We start from the raw sequence: 21,832 nt of genomic DNA on the forward strand, positions 1-21,832 counted from the left end.
CAGTGGTGTTCTTCTTTTTCAAAACAAGCCAGCATATCTTCTCACTTCCATTCCTGGAGAAGGGGTTCTTGGGTCTTAAAATATTTGAGGATGGAGCAATCCTACAGATCGACAATCACTATTTATAAGGTGAGACTTAGTTTTCTTTGTTCCCTGGATTGTAACAGCCTTTCTTGATTGGCCAAGAAAAACGTGGCTTAAGAGGACTTTCCTTAATAATGGATTCTGCAAGAGACAAAATGGAGGTAGAAAGAAGTTGTTAAAATATAAATGGAGGAAAACTGTTTGATTACTAAAACCTGTGATCCAGATTGCTTAATAGTATAGCTTCTAAGTGCTATAGCTTTAAAAACTTGAATAACTTAATAATCTCTGTTTTAAGTTGTGAGATACTTAGACTAACCAAGGAACCTAATTTTTTGAATCTCAGTCTGCTTTAGTTACACATTTAAAAGTACGGAAATAATTTATTCACATTACATGCCAGAATTGTGTTTGTACCCAGATAGTTTGTTTTATATTATCAGATCGTGCAGCCATTTGTAGTAGAGGCACCATTGTTCCCAATAAAGACCAGATTCATATATCGTGGTAGGACCTTTTGTATTTTTAAAATATTTTTGTTGCTTTTTAAAATAATAGAAAAAGAAAAAACAAAAGGTATGAAATCCAAAAATATAAAAATGCATAATGAGTGCTCAAAAATAAATGAAAAATACAATAGAAAAAAGCCAAAATATTAAGTATAATATGATCCAGTAAACAGTTATAACTCTCTATATAATTATTTAATGCAAACATACAGACACACACAAACATACATTTTATATACACACACATACATTCATTTCTAATGCACATGTATACCATATCTTTTAGCCTATTGTATTTTGTATAAATGATATACATACCCTTATAAATTAGTTTTAATTTTCTGATTTGGGCAATTTTGTAATATGTATATAGAACCTTTAGTTGGATGGAGAGAATTAGGATCCAAATACAACAGAACTCTAGTATCTCTGGAAATAATTGCATCTGTTAGAAAGCTATGGAATGGAACATCTCATAAAAATAGATTTGATCTTTTTTGAATGCTAAATTGACTTTACAGGGAAATTCAACATTTAAAATTGAGGGAAAATAGTGATGTAGAAAAATTGGATGAAAGCAGGGATATTGATTTTGGACCAACTGACAAGTTTGAAGAGCATTAGAAATGAAATAGTTGAAGGTAAGGGCAAAACGTAGAAATTAGTAGGTTGTTCCCAACTGGAATTGTAATAAGCATGTGATTTCCATTTTTCCCATTCTTTGATTCCCCCAAAGTTTTGCATTTCATAGAATTATAGAATGTAAATCTTGGATGACATCTGGTTTAACCTCATGCTTGGCCTAGCTAAGCTGAAAAACTATTGAGAGGCCAAAAGGTTCAACTCAGAAGTACCAAGAAGGTAATCCAATATGCAATGAAAACTAACTGCTAGATGAAATTGAAACTATAGTTGGCTGTCCAGCACACACAAAGGTTGACATCTTTTGCACCCTTACTCAACAGCAAGCTCATTGATTTCTATTACTTATCTAAGTAAACCTAACAAGGCAGTGTTTATCCAACATGGTTAACTCTACCCAAACCTACTCGTACTATTGTTACCATTCGGCAGAATATGCACATGGAGAGGTATAACTGTGGCTGACAACCTAAGCTATACCTTTTAGACTAGAAAGTATACAAAAGTGTTACGTACAAGCTTCAATTGACAAAAGCCACACAGGACAGCAGAGGTCAATAGCTATGGGCCCTTCAGATAATGGCCACAGCATATGGAAGATAGCAACTTGGAAGGTAAGAAGAATAAATGATGAAATGGTGTTTTTTCCCCTCCACATATATAGAGAGACTCTTGTTTGGTGTGTGTGTGTGTGTGTGTGTGAGAAAGGAATTTGGCTAAGGAATTTGCAGGAAGACAGAGTTGCATTGGAGTTGGAAAAGCAGAATAGAAGATGGTTGGCAAACTAAGTTGTATTTAGGCAGTTCTGGCTGCTGAAGAATAGCCTGATCCAGGATGGCTGAGACGGTAAAAAGTTCCTAGGTGAAGGGAAGATCACCAAAGTTGGAGAAAAATGGTGTAAAATGGGATCATATTAACGCAATAAACAATCCTTAAGGAAAAAACGCACCCAAACATAAATTTTACTAGATGATACATACTACTAGCCATGGAAGATAGCTAACTAAGCATAATTAATGACCTTGATTAACTCTGGGGGAGGGGGAAGGGAAGAAAGTGTTGTATCTACCCTCATTTTGCTCACTGTTAACATTGGGTCCCAACATTGGGTCCATAACACCACTTTATATTGTCTGGCACCAATTGTCTTCCAAATTTCGGCCAGTAACTATGGTTAAGGTATTTTCAGCATAACATACTTTTAAACCTTATGGATGGCCCACTTGATAGATTGTCTAGAGTATAGATAGCAATAATTCCTGGTCTACAGTAAGTTTTTTTTTTTTAAAGAGACCCAGATGCTGTATGTAAGATTTTATTATTTATTTTTTTCTTCATCTGGATGGATAACAGAGCATCCTGGAACAGTTTAATCCAGCTTTGGAGAAGCTGATATATCTGGGCAACAAGTATCTGCAGGCTTTTTATGGTAAGTAACACAGCTAGGTATATGTCTACTTGCTTACAGTCTGGACCATTCTTTCTGACAGTGTAGCACATGCACACCTTGCTGATATCCAAGATTCCTTGAAAAACTGGTTGTTTTTGGACTTGGAATAGGCTTGATAGCCCATTAAGTTATTCTTTTTTGATGCTATATATTATATAACGTCCTCTCTTTTTCACTTGCATGATTTGTTTCCTTATTTCTTATTGTTTCTGGCTTTTAAAATAAAATAAGTTATCCATAATCATTTGGAGTTGGGCAGACATAATGTAGCAAATAACAACTGCATTAACTCGTGTTTAATTTGGTAGAATTTCATACATACTTGAGAAAGGAGGTGATCTTTCTCACCATTCATTGATAGAGAAGAATACCAGTGTGCAGACAAATCCATCTGTATAATAGATGCACCACAATCAGTACTGTGCATACTGTATAACACGTATAAGAAATGCACAGCTTTCAATGCTCCACTTGTGGATAACATGAAACAAATGGAAATTCCAAGCAGTCCTATTCTTTTCTTTGCCCAACACAAACTGTAAAAGATTTGCAGAGAGGCAGTTTGGAAGCTGACATGAATCTTTGGCAGAGGAAAACCCAAGGAATGAATTATTTAAAAATGTTTTAATAATTGAAGAACAATTCTTAGAAAAATAAATTTTAAAAAGAGAAAGAAAATTCTCAGCCAGAAATGCATTCTAATTTTCTTCTTTTAAAAAAACCCTGCAGCATTATCTGAGGCTGCAGATGTATATTTTACAGCAGTTCAGAAGATTGGAGAACAAGCTCTTCAGAGTTCTACTTCACAAATTCTGGGTAAGATATGGGTTTCCCTGAGATGATATACAATTGTCAGTTGGTAACAACAACAACAACAACAACAACATAAATTACTATGCAATATAAGGGGCTAAATTATACTATGCTTGCTCATCATTCCACTGGGTTCAGCATGCAAAGATATTTTGTGAGTTTATATCTAGACATTGATCCATCCTTTTCACAGTACACTCATGTTTCAAACTGATATAATTCAGTCTTATGCAAGGACTGTGTAGCTGAGCTAGAATGCGAACTTGTTTATTTTTATTTTTGTCAGTTGCTTACAAGATAATAGGTATAAGTAAAAACATAATTATGAATTTGTATAGGCTGATCAATTTACTTTCTATTTTGGACCAGTTCAAACATGGTCATCTGACTCAGTTCTGCTTTCATGTGCAAGTTTTTAAAGTCCCTATTTTTAAAAAAACTTGTCTGACAAAATACACATAATGTATTTTATTTCTTAATTTTTATTCATTTTTAATTATTTTTCTTAAAATCTGTGGTCAAATGCATTCAGATGTGTACTTTGAATTGAGAACTGCGCGAGCCGTAGTGGCATAATGGTAAGAATGCAGTACTGTAGGTTAATTTACTGCTCACTGCCAGAAATCCGATTTTGACCAGCTCAAGGTTGACTCAGCCTTCCATCCGTCCAAGGTTGATAAAATGAGGACCCAGATTGTTGGGGGCACTATGCTGACTCTGTAAACTGCTTAGAGAGGGCTGTAAATCTAAGTGCTATTATGCTATTATGACATTTGGAGAAGCATGAAATCTAGATAATTTACCTCTTGTTCAGGTAATGCAGATCAAATTAGTAATATTTTTACAATTATTTTTACAACTTCTTTTACAATTATTATTTAATATGTATATCTTTGCAACAAAACAATCTTTAATCTTAAAAACATTTAAAATTTTCAAACCATTAAAAGGAGAAAACAAAAATACAGAAAAAACATTTTTTAATAGTTGGTTTAACAATGAATTCACTACTATAATATAAATAATGCGAGATATTATTGTAAGTATCATAGCCACATTGCTGCATCCTTTCATTAGTGGAAAGTACAGTATTGCTTTTTTCCAAACACATCACACATATTCTGATGATCATTCCTTGACATCTGGAAAAATACCACTTTTCCAATTTCCTCCCCCTATAAATCAATAAATCACAATTCTTGATGAACAATAATGCTGGATGTGTTTGGAAGTGCTACATCTTTTAGAATTCCCAGCCATTGCCAGAAGAAAAATAATTAAATGGTTTTTCTTTACCTCCTAAAGGTGAAATTTTGATACAGATGTCGGAAACCCAAATGCACCTGAACCGCAACTTGGAAATAGTTGTAGGTATCTTGGAGATATGCTACTAATATGCTACTATTGCTACTTTGTCAGGAGAACTATGATAAAAAGTTCTGTCAGTTGTAGTATACCTCTATTATAGCTTGGTCATATATCTGTGTCCTGCATTATGTACAGTATTCTCAACCTGTTTGCCTCTAGATATGTTGCATTTCAGATCACTTAATCCCCATCTAGCATGACTAATGGCCAAAGGTTGACAATTTACAGACATACAACACACACAATTTAAAAAAACAGGAAATAATATTAGGTGTGAAAGGTTGATTCTTATCTTCTTCTTTATTATTTTAAAGGCCAGTCTAGCAGCCTTTTATGAAGAAGAGTGGAAAATAAATGCTTTCCATTCCTAACTAAATATATTTAGGCTTTTTAATTTCCACAAAGTTCTGAACATGGTTATGCAGAGATTCTCAGCCAACAACATGTCATTGCCTGAATACAGTACAGTACACTCAAATTCATGTTTCCATCCAATATACCTCTAACACCCCGGCAAGGATTCCTTACTCATTTGTCCATAAATGCAGTCAATAATCAAGGAAAATGCACATATCCTTATATTACTTACCACTCAGTGTTGAACTACCGAATGTTCCGTCGCTTCAGTTTCATTCCAATCATTTCATCATTGCTATTCTTCCCAGAATTCTCCACATCATAGCTGGCTGGAGAATTCTGGGAGTTGAAGTCCACAAGTCTTAAAGTTGCCAAGTTTGGAGACCTCTGCTCTACTGAAATGAAAAATTGAATGATTTCTCCATATTTTTCAAAATGAAGAAAAAAACTCTCTAAACGATAGAATTGTAATAACAGCACTATTACTGAAAAAGGCCCATGAGAATCCCCCTGCCTCCGTACCTTTCCTTGAAATTTAACTGGAAAATAGGAAGCCAAGGAGGCTGCAGGCAATTTAAGAGATGATTGCTCAAAAAATCCAGAACATTCATATGCAACACTGCTGATTTTTGTAGGCAACATTAGTCAAAGATTTTTCAGTGCCCTACATATGCTATTTGATCATAATTGCAAATGTGGTTCCTGGGTTGCTGCTGTTCTATGCCTTGATTAATATTAGGCAGAAAGATGCTTGCTATATGACTCTAATTAAGGAGCTGGAGATGCCTGATACAAAAGATACAGTATGTCCTCTACTATTGAATGATGGTCTCATCCCCATTTAATGCTCAGGTATACTATACGAGTAAGACATGATTTCTGACAATGCCTTCTTTTTTGAATAGGCAGAGACCTTCCACGTAGATTTGTTGCAGCACATGGAAAAAAACACCAAGCTGGATGTACAGTTTATTAATGTAAGAATCAGATTGATCCTTTGCCTGCTTCTTCTTAGCTTTCTCTCCTTATTCTCTACTGAACCACCACTGTAGGTGCTATGTCCCTTGAATTAAGCTTGTCTTTTACAAGTGCTATATTAATGGTTGGGCTGGGCTGGGCAAACAATTCATTGTTCATGAACCACGCAGCTGTGTACATAATGGCTCGTACTTGATGTTAGATGCCCAGATAATCTAACTAGCCATACCTACAGTCTTTGTAGCTACCACCATATTTATATTAACTTGTTCATTTCCCCCCTTGAATTCAGAGTAAAGATTTTATTTATTTTAAACATGTTCACTTGCAGGATAGTTGCCAACAATATGAGAAGGAATACCGGCATAGAGTAGCCAGTATAGATAAATCCATGATGGACCTGCGGAGAATGGAGGGTCGTCGAGATAAGAATGTCTGGGAGCTGAAGGTAGGCAGCAGGCTGTCTGGGTTCGGTGGGAAGCGGAGGAAGACTAGAGATGAAAAACAGTGGAGTAATCCCGGAATGTTGGATTACAATGGAGAGACTTTGGATTAAATCTCCACATCCATAAAATGTCCTGGATGGATGTATCTTTACAGGGAACTTTAATGATTTTTTTAAAGCTAAATTTGTTTCCTGAGAGGAGTTCTTTTTCAAAATAAAAAAATAAAAATAAAGGATCATGTTAGTTGCCTTGAGTTGTTCTGACCAGTTCTGGAGAACCGGTAGTGGAAATTGTGAGTTGTTCAGAGAAACAGCAAATACCACCTCTTCCTGGAGATTTTACAGTATCCTTCCCCTGCCACTCCCACCAGCCACACCCACAGAACCGGAGTAAAAAATTTTGAATCCCACCACTGGTCTAAACCTGTCTCCAGTTTCCCACAAAGATGGGTCATACATAATTCCTACCAGAGGATCCAAGGAGAGCTTAAAAAAATAAATCAAAATGGCAACTGCAAGTGTATTATCACTTTTACAGGTGTGTTATTCATAATCATCATCTTGACTTTGGACACACTCACTATGGATGTTACTATTCTGTAATCCTAAAGTTATTCTGTAGGGAGCAAACATCAGGCAACGTAATGGACTGTGAGAATAACCTTGGGAGACAGGAAGAAGAGCTGTGGCCTAGACAGTGATCAGATAAATAAATCTGAGTCCAAAGGAGGGATGGGGGTGGATAAAGTATCTCAGAAGGGAATGGACCATGCACTGCAATGATTCAATGACTGCTGTGTAGGCCCAGTCAATTCTAAAAACTCAACATCTGGGATCCTGAGATGACCTTCCCTATTGGAGAATCTAGTTGACAGGAATTTTTTTTCTCCCCACCCACTTTTTCCTTACCTCCAGGAGAAGATAATTCACTTGCGTAGTGAGCTGCAAGTTTTTGCCAGTGAAAGCCAACAGGCTGCTGAGGTGGAGGAGAAACGCCGCTATCGCTTTCTGGCTGAGAAGCACCAGTTATTGTCCAATACTCTTCTCCAGTTCTACAACAAAGTGAGGAGTGGGAGAGGCAAATGTAACATGGGGAAGAGATGGAGACCAATATGTGCATTGGCATAGCTTGGTTTTTATGTGAGATACCTTTATTTTGATCTTACAAGGTTCTGGGTATGGTATTTTCTGGTAGGGAGACAGAAGGAGCAAGGATCTTAATATATGCTGTTTACTTCTCTCTGTCAACCACCACAAGTTAAATACAAGCATGGAATGTTTATACCATGAATGAAGATATGATGATACCTTAACAGGACAGAACCTCAAGCCCATATATTTAAATGATGTTGATCTTCTAGTTCTCTTTGAAACGTGTCAGGGAAGAGTGAAATGGCTTAAGATTTAAAAACTGAAGGAGAGAACCCCATGGCCAAATAGTGCAGACTTTTTTAAAAAATCCCCCCTCCCCAAAAAAGTTCCAGCCCCTTTTTGGTGCTTGTTCCTTACCAGAATTGTTGAGGTTCAACCTGTGTAACATCAATTTTTTTTTTGAATCCTGGTAAATGAATTGCAAAGAAAAGAAGGAAAAAACACTGCTAGTGCAAAATAAAACTAAAGATGCCTACAAACCACAAGGTTAACATTCTTGATTGTCTAATATTATTTATTTTTATACTTGAGAGTATTTATATCTGCCATTCTGTTCCCTGGGGCACTCAAGACTGGAGCACTTTGAAAGGGGTCTGCAGACAGATTAAAAAAAATAAAAATCAAGAGGGCCATAACCCTCAACCTTTTAATCTCCCTTTACTCCTTCCTGGAGAATCTCTGCACACTTTAAGGGAACAAGAGAGCATTTCAAGTGTTTTCTTTTAGTAAAGTATTTTGGAATATTTTAAATCTTCTACAGCTTTTTACAGTAATATTGAGGATGAAATCTCTTTTTTTATTAGCCCTGCTAAAACTGTGCAACTGGTGACTCCTTTCTCTTACCTTTCTTCAGATGAACTAATGTTTTAATTAATTTGCTTCTGAAGGCTCGGACCATCATCCTGAACAAGGCGCCACTGTGGAAAGAGGAATTGGAGGCCTCTCACAATCCTGTGCAGAATGTGCTCAACTCCCCACCCAGCCAGAGACGCTCCTCTGGCCGCCTCACTCCTACTCACCTTGAAAATGTAAGAGAAAGTGGAGGAACACAGAAGCTCCAGGAAGGGAGGAGGCTTCAAATGAATGACTTTTAGAATAGAATTAGCAAGGAGTGGAGATCAGTCTCCTCTACCACATCAATATGGATTCCCAAAACTCTATATCTCAACTTTTTGTGCATCAACTTTCACTCCAATTCTCTTCACCTTCTGCAGTTTGGGGGCACCTGGACCTTTTTTTTATCCAGGTACCAGTATGGCTGCAATTCATAGACAGCACCCTCATCCAATTAATACTCAGTTCAATTTAGCCACTAGAAGACAGAGAAACTATGGGAGAATCAGCCAACCAGTCCTCATTCTTTCTCTTTTAAATATGATGCTTGTCAGTGTTCTCCCCACTTTCTGTGAAATGATAAATAACAAAAAGACAACCCAAAGCTTAAGGAAAGGCAAAAAGAACTTCAAGCATTCATCTGTCTTGCATCTCTGAATTTATCCTGCATATCTATGTTTATGCATTTTGTGAGTGCAGTTAGGCAGATTGTTTTGGGAAATTATATCTGCTTCATTTCCTGATGCAAAAGTTCATCAATGCCTGCAAAAAGTTGCATGGCGGCTTTCATAGTACTACAACGCTACTTGAAGACTTATTGCCAGGTTAGGCTGGGACTGAGAGAAGCATGAGTTATGAAATAGAAGAGATGGCGAACCCAGTCAGAAATCAGGGGCCTTTGGATATAGAAACTGTGCACATTCACATGTGGTGGAAGTGCCGAGGAATCATCATCTCTGAAGATAACTGAATTGTATAGCTCTTTTGTATTTGGAGACATGCATTGGTCGGAATTAAAAAGTAGGCTATAGCTATCAAAATCTTCAGGATATTACAGTATGTGCAATTTTATTAGCACATTTTAAAAAGTTTTTGAAAGAAGACAAACTTAGTAACCAAATGTTCACTGGATTAATATAAATGCTTTGGATGTTTCAGATATAGAAAATAGAAATGATGGTTTGGGGAAAGCATGATAAGTGAAGTTATGGTTGGTGTAGATATTCAGAATTTTTGCTCCTTTGCTCCTGAAAGTATAAGTTGATTGACAGTTGATTCAAGGGGAACAGGATGTCAGGTGTCCAGGGAAGTAAGGTTCTCTGAGGGTGGGGGCTATGGATGCACCTCTTATCCAGCAAGGAGGGAGCCAGCTTTAAAACTTCATTTATGCTGTCCTGAAGAATCTATATCTAATTGTAGGTTCTTTTCTTAGATTATTGCTTTTCTCAGCCTCAACCAAAAATGGTTAAGAATAATACTGGTAACTCTGCAACATCTGAAAAACTGAACTCTACTAACACTAAATTATTTTTGTAGGATATTAGATACAAAGCAAATGGGGATGGTGGTGAGAAATGAAACTTTTCCTGCTTTTCAGTATTTTTTTTAACCACTCAGATTGTTGCAGAAGAATTCAATTGACAATGAGACAGAAATATGTAGAGAAACTAATGAGGCAAGAGTTATATGCCCATTGCTCTCATCACATATACATTTTAATGATCATTATAGTTTCTTTCATTGGTATATAATAGGGAGAGAGGTACATAATGCACACATAGAAATCTTAACCTATGACTATCACCAATTGTTGTATTTTATGATTCTCGATGAATGTATTTTATTTTTTTCTTTATGTACACTGAGAGCATATGCACCAAAGACAGATTCCCAATCACACTTGGCCAATAAAAAATTCTATTCTATTCTATTCTATTCTATTCTATTCTATTCTATTCTATTCTATTCTATTCTTGTTCCTGTTCCTGTTCCTGTTTCTATTCTGTTCTGTTCTGTTCTGTTCTATTCTATTCATGCTCCTGGGCTTCTTGGTTCATTCCCAAAAACATATAATTTAAAAATATAGCTTTTAGACATACAAGTGGATTATAGTACCTTTTTGTATACATAACCATGGTAATTATTAAATCATAAATTTATAAGTATTGTATAAGGTCATCTTACTTAGATGATACTTAGACAACCAAGTAACAACTGCTTCTGTAGCAATAAAGGGGTGAGTAAAATCATTTTGTAGTTTGTCACTTGGTGATACTGTGCTAGATTTGGCCATATCCTAGAAGAGTTACAAGTTTCCTGTACTGAAAGAAATAATAATGTTTATATCCGGTTTCCTCATTGGTCCACTTTCTAAACCTTGCTTGTTGTATATGACTCTGCATCTTGATTTTCTATTTTGGTACTTGTCTAAGTTGTAGAATTGTTAAAAAAAAATAGGGAATTTATTTTTCCAGCACTAATTGAGAAATATATGCATAATTTAATTTAAATTATATAATAATTAAATTAATTAATAATAACTTAATTTTAAATTATAATTTAAATATCTTTAAAATAATTGAAGAACATAAAGGAAATAGTGGGCCTAAACCTCCTAGTCTGGACCAACAGAAGATATGGCAATTTTGGGTGTAAGAATATCTCAATCACTTCAATGGAACTTGCCTCCTTGAATACTTTTCTTGAAGGATTCATTCTTGCCACCCTTCTTTTTGTATAGCTCCCAAGGTTTCCAAGCGATTTTGGTCCAATTATGGCAGGACAGAGCTTCCCCCAGGAGACTGGACAGATGGTGCCATCCTCTCAGCCAGAAACAAAAAGGAAAACAATGCCAAGAACTCCTTCACTTGGTAAGATTGTACAGGGATAATGTAGGGATTAAGAGATTGAGAATCTCTGCTAAGACACATTTGGTAGAGAACCCTGTTGTGAGTGAAATATGGACATTTTGTTAATTTCAACCAGTCTGTTGGGATTTAAATTACTTTAAAACATTATTGTGAGGATCATATGAAGCAATTTGGGATTACATAAAATGAATATAATGAAAGCAATTATAACAAATGAATTGTACTTATTAATCAAATTTATATACAGTAGTTACCCATCTCACCAGATGATTCTGGATGTCACACAATAATCAAATAAAGCAACAATATAAAATCAATCACAAAAACAATCATTATAAAATTATGTACAATCATTATCATTTAAAAATAGAGTATAAAAACTACAAAGAGAGACAGAGAGTAAATATAACAACCACAAATCACTTAAAATAGGGGAGCCACCTAAAATATCTCTGGTTCTCTGGGATTCCCCAAGTCTGTTGGCATAACCAAGTCTTGAGAATTTCCTGGACATTAACAGAAATGGAACTCATTTAACTTCTGGAGAGAAAGTAAGGAGGACAGACTCCAGACAGTTTTGCCTCAGGTGGCACATCTTATGAACCATTATGGAGTTTGGATCTCTTTTGGAACAGCAGTGTAAGTTCATGAAAAGTTTTGGTCTCTCATATATCACAGGCTCTGCTTCTCCTGGTCTTTCTCGCTCCAACTCCTTCGGAGAACAAGCAGCACAGAGGGCAGAGGCTGGCAATAAAGAGGGGAACAGCAGCCATCTGCTCAAAGTGCAAGCAGTTGTGCCTCATGTCAGGGGTTCAAACCAGACTCTTTTGCCATTTGGCATTGGAGATGTGGTTACTGTCCTCCTACCAGAAGCTCAGAATGGCTGGCTGTATGGCAAGTTAGAAGGCACATCAATGTAAGTCAGATTTATTTCTGTCAAATGGGGTTGGATGGCAGATGGTGGACCTGTAAACTTTGATGCAACTCCCAGATCTTCCCATAATGCAATAATCGATAATGGGACAGAAGGCTGAAATTATTAAATATAATTATATTATATTTTATTTGTTCCTTAATGAATAGAAGGATCAGGGGTGATTTGATAGCAGTGTCCCAATATCCAAGGGGCTACCACAAAGAAGAGGGGTTCAGTCTAGTCTCCAAGGCACCTTTAGGCAGGTCAGGAAGCAATGGATGGAAACTAATCAAGGTGAGAACCAACCTAGAACTAAGGATAAATTTCCTAACATTTAGAACAATTAATCAGTGGAATGACTTGCCTCCAGAAGCTGGGGATGCTCCAGCACTGGAAGGTTTCAAAAGAGATTGGAAAACCATTTGTCTGAAATGGTATAGGATTTCCTGCTTCAGCAGTGGAGATCTCCAAGATCCCTTCCAATTCTCTTATTCTGTTATTCTGCTTTATTAAAACAATTAGTGTTTTTATATGTAAAACAATGGTGACTCAAATTATATTTTCAAACATTCTGCAATTTTATATCATAAAAATTTTCAAAAGCTTTGCTCGAAAGTTATTCCTCTTGCCCTCTGTTAAGAAAAGCCTAAATCAAAATTTTGCTTTAAAAATCATATAGGTAATACAGGATTTGCTATTTCAGCATTGTATAAGACATAAAGAAGAATATATATTGTTTGTTTTTGTAATTCAATTTTAATTAAATGTAACTTTATGTCCAAATTTTTCCCTGGTTCCACATCAAAAGTGACTCCTGCCTTGTGTCTTTGATTTCAGGAGTGGCTGGTTTCCTGAAGCTTTTGTAAAGACTTTGGAGGAGTCACCCCCCAGGTACAGTGCTCCAAACCTGAATTGTGTATGTGACGAAGTTTAGGAGACACTAATTTAATTTCTAGATTAAGAAAACATGGCTAATGAACTTGAACGTGTAGCCATCTTATCTCCTCTCATGTATTGCTGTACCATTTCAGTCTGAAGTTTCCATTGTGTTGACTTGACACAAAATGGAATTTGTAACCAAGCCCATTTCAGATGCCAGCCTGTGCAAATTCAAACTGACATTCACTCTAGAATGAGACAAGACTGTAAGCTTCAAATCTTGGCTAAAGTGTAGTGTGGGAAAGGGGGTAAACTGGAAAGGGTTTGACCAGCATAGAGTATTATGGAATTATCATAGACTAACACTATACTGGGAGTGTTCAGGTTCAAATCTCCCCTTGGTCTTAAAACTATTTCCAATTGCAAATTACTGCATATTAACTTGTACAAAATTTTTGTGATGATACAGCAAGGGAATGAGGGAAGAAAAATATTTATGCTACAGTTAATGGCAGGACGTTTGGAGATTAAGACCATAGAAAACAGTATATTTACTAATTTCCTGGTCACCTTTTTTCTTCTTTCTTTCTTAGAGGTTTCCCCCTGAGAAGCAGTCGTAGTGTGGACAATCTTCTAGGTCAATCTACTGCTTCAGCACCAGATAATTATTGGCCGAAATCCAGTAGGCCTCAGTCTCCAGTTTCTTCTCCATCTTCGGTGGGAGCAGGCACCCTTCCAAACAGCATGTCTAATTCTGCAACTCCCAGCATGGGGACCAAGGTAAAGTTGTATATTAATTAGTAGTATTTGAAGATCTTTTCAGGATTCCAGATTTATTCACAGATCAGTAAATTTGGATGGATGATAGCTTGCAGCAGACATCCTCAACACAGCCTTAGGAATGTAATCCTGGTTGGAAACTCTGATAGTTTGGGCCCCAACACCAGGTTGGAGAACCTTATTCTATAGATGCCTTTCTTACATTGTTTGGTACAGTAGAAGGTTTGGCTTGCCTTCAGATCATATGATTTCCTATGTTTACTAAAAATGTGCTAGAACCAATCTAGCCGCAGTTGCATTGTAAATAAGGACAATCATATGGTCACCCATATTTTTTTTAATTAGAGCACAAAAGTATAAAAGCAAACACAGTCTGGCCAACATTTTTGAATTGGTCTAAGTAGGAGTAGGCATTTTTTGGCAACCACTATATTGTAAAAATTAGCCTCCTATTGTTTACTTCTCCCTCCAGCAGCAAATACCTCTGCAGGTAGCTTGATGCTGATTATGAGGGAGACCTTGTGACCAAGAATGTTCTCCCCCACTGGGGACAAACAGCTTATGATAGGAAATGTTTTTAGTGGCCCTTCCTTGTGTTCACCTACAGGAAGAAGCTGGTGGGTAAGGTAGATCTAACATCTCCTGATCATACCATATTAGTTTTCTTATTGGAGATGTTAGATGTTTCTTATTAGAGATTAGAGGTGCACAAATAGCAATTAGGCCATGTATCAAAGGATATAGTTGCACATTTAGTAGAGTTTGGTGTACAAAAATAATTACTCATCTACTGTACGTGGCATGCCAGTCTGCCCTGGAGTGAAAGTGGGACAGTAACTAAGCATCCAGTTCAGGATAAGGTACTTCCAGAATTTGAGGGTGCAGCAAGTTATGCTTGATCATATCCCAAAGATTGTAAAATAGTGTTACATCATTTCCTCAGTTGCATACCTGCAATTAAACTGAATATCAGGCTTGGGAGGGATACTGCTATGGGATACATTATATGATAGCCAATTAGATTGTGAACCCCACCAGTTGAGGCAAAGAGAGCAACTGCCTTAAAATAATACTTTAATATGAACTTTTTATTGGACCCATTGCATAAAATGCCCATTGCACTGAAGACAATAAACATGGGCACTTATTGAAAACACAATTAGTACTTGCAGGGAGAAGACCCCCGCACATACCCTTCCCACAAGATGTAGCAGGCTTGCATGAGATAGGAAGGTAGAGTTCATTAGTTACTCCTTGCTACGACCTAAAATGAAAATCGCTCCCTTAAAGCAGCTGTTTCCATAAAGGGACAAATCTTGTGTGTTAGTTGTGTTCCCAAAATCACACCTAGTTTGACCCCAGATGGTTAAGGAATTTCCCTTTTCATACCCAGTGAACTCTGTCTGTCATAGTCTCACCATAGTCTCCCACAACTTCTCCAATTCCTCTTGATGTATTGATTTACAGTCCCTACTATGAGGAAGTTTTCAATCTTTTTTTGGAGCTGTCATTCTCCTTCCTTTTTTGTGTAGAGCATAACAACCTGTCCTCCCTTGCTTCTCTCCAGTCCCCCCTCATCCCTATCAATTTTGGTCCTCTGCTCTTCTGCCCCACCAGGAGAGTCTCAGTCACTTCTCTTTCCCTTCTTAGGGTCCCTTCAGTTCTCTCCTCTTCTCCATGACATCCCAGCCTGATTTCTGGTGGCTCCGGGGCAGCAGCTCTTTCTGCTAACAGTAGGACCCTTGAGTGGTGCACATGGACTGGGATGGTGATGATGGGATTGGGTCAGCTGGGGAGATGCCTTCCTCGGGATTCTTTCTGGATTGGGCACTTTGGAGTACCTCTTCCAAAGGGGTTTGATTTATAAAAGAATGCTAGTATTATGGTGGTACCTGCCTCTAGAAGTGAAAAACAGGCTGTTATTGTTTGCTGTGGATTGAGAATTAGGCTGTGTTCACATGAAGGGTTTAAAAATGTGCTCCAATGTTCTTTAACTCTGGCATGAGGACATTTGAATTACCTATTTGACACTCCTTTGTTTCTGAAAGCCACAGAGAGTAGAAAGTTTGTTGGTGGACTAGAGTAATATTTCTCAGCTTAGGCAGCTTGAAGATGTAGAGATTTCAACTCCCAGTATTCTGGGAATTGGAGTCCATACATCTTCAAATTGCCAAAGTTGAGAAAAACTGAGATATTGACAGGAAGTATCCTCAGTGCTTTTCCTTCTGGAAAACAGTTTATGACTGACCCAACTGACGGCTACTTTGTAAACAGGCAAAGTAAACACTCCACCTAGGATGTGATCTTAAAATGCATCCTGGCTCCTCACAGTCTGGGGATTCACTTTTTCATTTAAAAGAGGAGTTTGCATTGCCCACATTGTGCTTTTCTCCAGGACTTGAAAGTGCTTTTGTAGGTAATTTTTCTTGGGATCACAAGGAAGGCCACGCCTCACCCATCATGTTTGCACCATCTTCACACCTGCTGTTTAGAATTCAACACTGATCCATGGATCTGAAGTGATGCATTTAGACGTGCAATTTGACCCCACGAATATGCTCATCTGCTCATTAAAAGAATTCTGTGATTTCTTCAGATAACTTCACCTAACATGTATGGTGGGGAGGAACACACCCAAGTTTTCTGTTTCCATCTTTAACATATGTGAACTCTCCATAGAGAGGTGCTTTTTTCTGAAAAACGAAAATGTCATCTTTTCTGCTCATCACAGCAAACATCACAGCAAATACATTTTAAAACTTTGCAAGTTCTGAAAAGAGGATTTATTTTTCTTTATCCAGCCAAGGCATATCTATTAAAAAACATGCCAACAGCAAAGCTGGAAAACACAGCAGCTGTAAGACTTGGAGAGCAGTCCCCCAAGGAGGAGCAATCTTGATTAAAAAGTCACCCATTCTTCTGGAATGGTCCATAACATACTAAAGCACAAAAAGCACAAAAAAAATATTACATTACATACGTTATGTATATTGTATAAAATTGAAAGAAGCCCAAAATCTCCAGTGCACATATTGGAATAGCCGTTGCAAAAGTATCCAGTGCTGTTCATGTGAACATATGCTTGGGTGCAGTGAGTGTTTTTTGAAGTGTGTATATGCATCTCAACAAAGTGAAACAAGAAGGAAGTTGCTCACAATAACCAAATCTCTCCACACGAAAAGCCAATATTTCTGGCTCATCTGTATCATATATGAAACCATCCTTAATTCAATGTCATTTTAAAAATGCTGAGCCCATACAAACTTTGCACACAGTCCAGAAATTCCTGCTTTATTATGTCCCATCCTCCTGTCTTCACATCTTTCAAGGAGAAAGGCTCCTTCCTGTTGTAAGAACAGCTGGGTTTTTCATTTGTTTTTGCACATGATCAGCCAGATGTACACAAAACAAGAACATGGATCGGGCAGGGATATGTGAGTCCAAGCAATTCATTTTATTTCCTTCTTCCATAGTGTGGGGAAAATGTTATTCCTCTAGAACCTCCAGCAGCTTTGGGCAGGATTGTAATTCACTGCTTCTGAAGGAAACTGAGAACAATCTTCAAAACTGTTTTTCACTGATTGAGGAATGCAAGCCACAATGGTACAGAAGTGGCCTTAGAAAATTTAAAGACCAGTTTCCTCCTTCCTTTAAAAAATGCTCTACATCTTTCTAAAGATGAGAATGATCACCTTTCTACTTGAGAAAGGTCATATGGTCCTTCCGCTGGGGCTTAAGGTGGACTGGGGATGTATCTCTGGACTACCTGTACCTGCATACGGTGAAATGAAGCAGAGGTGGGGTGTTCATTTGCTAGACAGCTGGGAATGAAGAGGGCTTGAGTAAAGTGCATGATTAAATCATGCCAGGGACAAAGTCCTATTGCGGATTCCTTGAGCCAAAAATAGACTGGCCTCATAGAAAAACAGTTCTGGAGTCATATGCGTGTATTTATTTGCTGTGTTCATGCCTTTTTCCTTTCTGAATATTTATAAGGGGATTTCCTTCCAGCTTTAACATGCTTTTGATTTATTGCAGAAGCCAGCAAGATGGGATCATCCTCCAGAGCTCTTCCCCAGGTACATTTTCTTTAAATCTGAGCTTGAATCAAAGCTGTCCATTTTTTCTTGAGTCTTTTATTAAGACTCTGAAATAACAAAAACCATCTTTCTAGATACACTTTTTATATTTGTTTGATGATGGCTAAAATTTCTGCCTTCATACTATTGCCAGTGCAATCACTTTGAAGTAAACCAGGATTTAGATCATTCTAAATTATCATTTATTTAAATAATTTAAAGTCAGTTTAATATCTTGGCTTGTTTCAAAAAGGGAGGAATGGAGAGGTAGAGTATACACGCAGAAGACTTGTTCAGGTCACCCAAATTGCACCAATGTCCATTTAATAAAAAAACAACAACCATAGCTTCATTTTGCAAAGTAATTTTATGTTAGTTTCTATGAATTATTTCAGTGCTTGACAGGCCCAAGCCATTCTGCTATTTAAAGGTGAAGCAAAAGATGGGGTTTTGATCTGAAGCAGCCAAGAGGTAAAAAATAAAAATTAAAATTAAAATTCCTACATGTCTTTCTCCCTTCATCTAGCAACAACATTTTAAATAAAAATCTCACAAAAATTGTGTCTTTTAAGTAAGGGTCAGCTGCTCTGGAGTGCTAAAATCTGGATGGCTATTAGAATGAAGCCAACTTTTTCTGCAATTCTCTTCTGCCACCTTGTGGCTGTCTAGCTCATTGGTAGCTGGAAGCACCTATATCCTGCTGATTGAAATAGCTTCCTTAACTTACCTAATGAGAGAGCTGGCTGTGTCCCAGCCTTATAACACTATCACTCTTAACTTTCCATAAGATCCATTTCCTTCATGGAGCCCCTCTCCCTGTATCACCCTGTTCATCCTCTTCCACTGAAGATCGTCTCCAAGTTCCTTCTAAAATGAAAGTGCCCTGCAGCAAACCAATTAGCTTAATATTTAATTTAGGGATCACCCTCTTTAAACATAAGTCTCCTAGCCACACTTTCAGCCTTTTTGGATTGGATTAAGGCTTTTTTTAAAAAGTTAGTTTCTTTAAATCAGGTTAAATGGTTTAGCCTGCTGTATATTTTTATCTTCTGTCCTATTAAGGTTGCGGTTTTGCTTGTGATATTAATGCTTCTTGGCATAATTATTATATTTGTTCACTCTCTTGGAAGCTGCTGGATGAAGGGTACTGTACCATGGCTGTAGGATTGCATTGTAAAATATTTACATCTCATGTTTTTCACTCCCTTGAAAGAATAGGCAAGATCAAATGTACCATTGTTTTGTATATGTGTGCTATAATTTTATGTTGTGGGATTTTTTTTTTTCAAATGAGCAGAATCACTTTCACCTGTTTTCTAAACAATTGTCATTTATTATATGACTTGAGACTTGCTCGGTTGCTGTTAGATCATTCCCTAATCTGAGAACTTCAGGGTGTTAAAAAGAGATGGTTGACACGATAGCAGAGAGGCTGCCACAAAGAAGAGGGGGTCCATCTATTCTCCAAAGCACCTGAAGGCAAAACAACAGATAGCAGCAGATGGAAGCTTAACCCAGAGAGATCCAACCTAGAAATAAGGATAAATTTCCTATCAGTGAGAACAATTAATCAGTGGAATGCAGTGGTGGTTTGCTACCGGTTTGGACAAGTTCAAACTGGTAGTAAAAAAAAAAAGCCGACAATCAGCTGAGAGGAGGGAAAAAATCCTCCACAATCAGGTGAGAGGAAAAAGAAGAGAAAAGCGCAGGATCGGCCCTCCTAGCTGCCCCTGCACTTTTCTCTTCTTTAACCTCTCAGCTGATTGGCGCTGCAGGTATCAGCTGGTGTGAGGAAAGCTGCGCACTGGCATTACGCAAAGCACGCCCACCAAGCCACGCCCACTGAACCAGTGGTAAAACAATTTTAATCCCATCACTGGTGGAATGGCTTGCCTTCAGGAGTTATAGGGGCTCCATCCCTGGAAGTTTTTAAGACAACGTTTGCCTGAAATAGCATAAGGTCCTGCTTGAGCAGGGGGTTGGACTAGAAGACCTCCAAGGTCGCTTTCAACTCTGTTATTTTACTCTAAATATGCACAAGAAAAACAGTGAACAGTTATGAGCATTTTACAGCCAGCTGGCTTTAATGCCACAGGGATCTCCCAGAGGACTGGGTCACTGATACATTTCTTACACTTCAGCGCAGCATTTTTCAAACTTGACAACTTGAAGATACAACATTATCTTCTGTTCCAATGATTGAACTCTTTCATTTCATTTCATTTTCATCCATTTAGAGGTACCAACCCATTTGCCACTGTCAAGCTACGTCCAACCGTGACCAATGATCGATCAGCACCAATCGTCTGATGAAAATAATGTCATAACACTTATTCAACCATGTTGTTGTATGTTTTTATTGTTTGTTTTTCCCTTCTAAAAGATTCCAGTGTGTTTTTCAGTTGACTTGTACAGCTTATATCTTTTATTAAAAATGAAAAAAATTCTGAAGTGATTTCTCTTAGTCTGATTTTCTTTTTACATTTCAAAAACGTGGCATTTTAACAAGGGTGTGCAGGCTTTTTACATCTACTGTATATGACATATAAGATACCTTAAACCAAAAGCTGATATTACCTATGGCTTTTCTGTTGAGCTTGTACTTGGTGGAAACTTGCTTGTTGCTGTGTAATGTGTGAAGATATTCTCTGAATTATTAGATAGGAAGCAGCTCTTCTGTTACCTACTGATGAACCCTCGTGTGGAGGAAGAACGGGTATAGGTACAATTGAGGACTTAAGAGAAGCCAAGTACAGTACAATATGGCTATAGGTAAAATTACCTGTTCAAATTATTTTTTTTAAAGAAATGTTCATATTTACTCAGTGATGACAAACAATCTTGTTAGGGATACACCCTAGCAGAATCTGCACGGCAGTCAGGCAGGCAGGCAAAATATGTGAGATAAACTTTTTTGTAGCTTACACTCAGTAAAACAGATACACAGTGCTAATTAAATAGTTTATTCCAGTAAGAGTTATAGCATAGTCAAACAGTCCATATATCATTCACTAATTCAGTCCGTCCAGGGATTATTCAGTTGCAAATTCCAGTGTCGAAAAAGAGAGGTCAGTAAACTTACAAATATCAGTCCAGTAATATATCTCCTCGCAGTAGAGATATGAAGAAGTCAAAAACTCCTTTCTTCCTTCAGCAACTCAGCAGTAGGAAACACGCAGTTAACAAACCATCAATCCATGCAATCCAGTAATTGTCAGGGAATCGTCAGGTTCTCTTGCTCCCTCTTATGGTGGTTTCACACCGCACCCAAAATTACATGCTTTGCAGTTTAAAGTGACACACACTTAAACTTACAATCATAGTTTATATATATTATTTTACCCAAACTACGTTAGGTAACCTATGTTATTCCTAACAAATCTATATGGGGATAGTTTTGCCACTAGGAAATCATTGGTCTATGCAACATTTCCCTCTTTCATGCAATCCATACAGTTTCAAGTCCTATTGCATGTGTATCCATGTTTTATGGATCTATCAATCCATTCATCTAAATGCCATAATCAAATATTTGTCTTGATAACAACTAGGAATAATTCTGGAATATTATTAGGCATTTTTTTTCAGTTTGTATCGATAAATATCAACCAAAGAGGGTTTTTTTTCAGTAAAAATAAATTGACATAGTTTTTAAAAATCATACTGGACACTGGTT

The 21,832-nt window shown here is 37.3% G+C and overlaps 1 protein-coding gene across 2 annotated transcripts; it reads left to right on the forward strand.

The window, feature by feature from the left end:
* Positions 1-20,607, forward strand: BAIAP2L2 (BAR/IMD domain containing adaptor protein 2 like 2). Of its 2 annotated transcripts, XM_026700987.2 has the most exons (14): positions 1-129; positions 2,589-2,664; positions 3,415-3,501; positions 4,804-4,865; positions 6,129-6,200; positions 6,533-6,649; positions 7,562-7,708; positions 8,686-8,826; positions 11,373-11,502; positions 12,181-12,418; positions 13,256-13,309; positions 13,891-14,077; positions 18,116-18,156; positions 20,394-20,607. In XM_026700987.2, exons 1-14 carry the CDS (start codon positions 91-93, stop codon positions 20,464-20,466), a joined length of 1,464 nt encoding a protein of 487 aa, XP_026556772.1. In that variant the 5' UTR covers positions 1-90; the 3' UTR covers positions 20,467-20,607. The 2 variants fall into 2 exon arrangements, with proteins under 2 accessions (XP_026556772.1, XP_087790931.1); XM_087934805.1 differs by lacking the exons at positions 18,116-18,156; positions 20,394-20,607 and adding an exon at positions 15,728-15,897.
* The last annotated feature ends 1,225 nt before the right edge of the window (positions 20,608-21,832 follow it).

This window comes from Pseudonaja textilis, chromosome 5, assembly GCF_049901715.1.
Source record: "Pseudonaja textilis isolate UNSWEBS1 chromosome 5, rPseTex1.2, whole genome shotgun sequence".
NCBI lineage: Eukaryota > Metazoa > Chordata > Lepidosauria > Squamata > Elapidae > Pseudonaja > Pseudonaja textilis.

Coding starts and splice junctions, on each gene's coding strand:
- BAIAP2L2 (XM_026700987.2), top strand. CDS start 91: ATGGAGCAATCCTACAGATCGACAATCACTATTTATAAG. Junction 3,502..4,803: donor TTCTACTTCACAAATTCTGG/GTAAGATATGGG, acceptor TACCTCCTAAAG/GTGAAATTTTGATACAGATG. Junction 6,650..7,561: donor AGAATGTCTGGGAGCTGAAG/GTAGGCAGCAGG, acceptor CCTTACCTCCAG/GAGAAGATAATTCACTTGCG.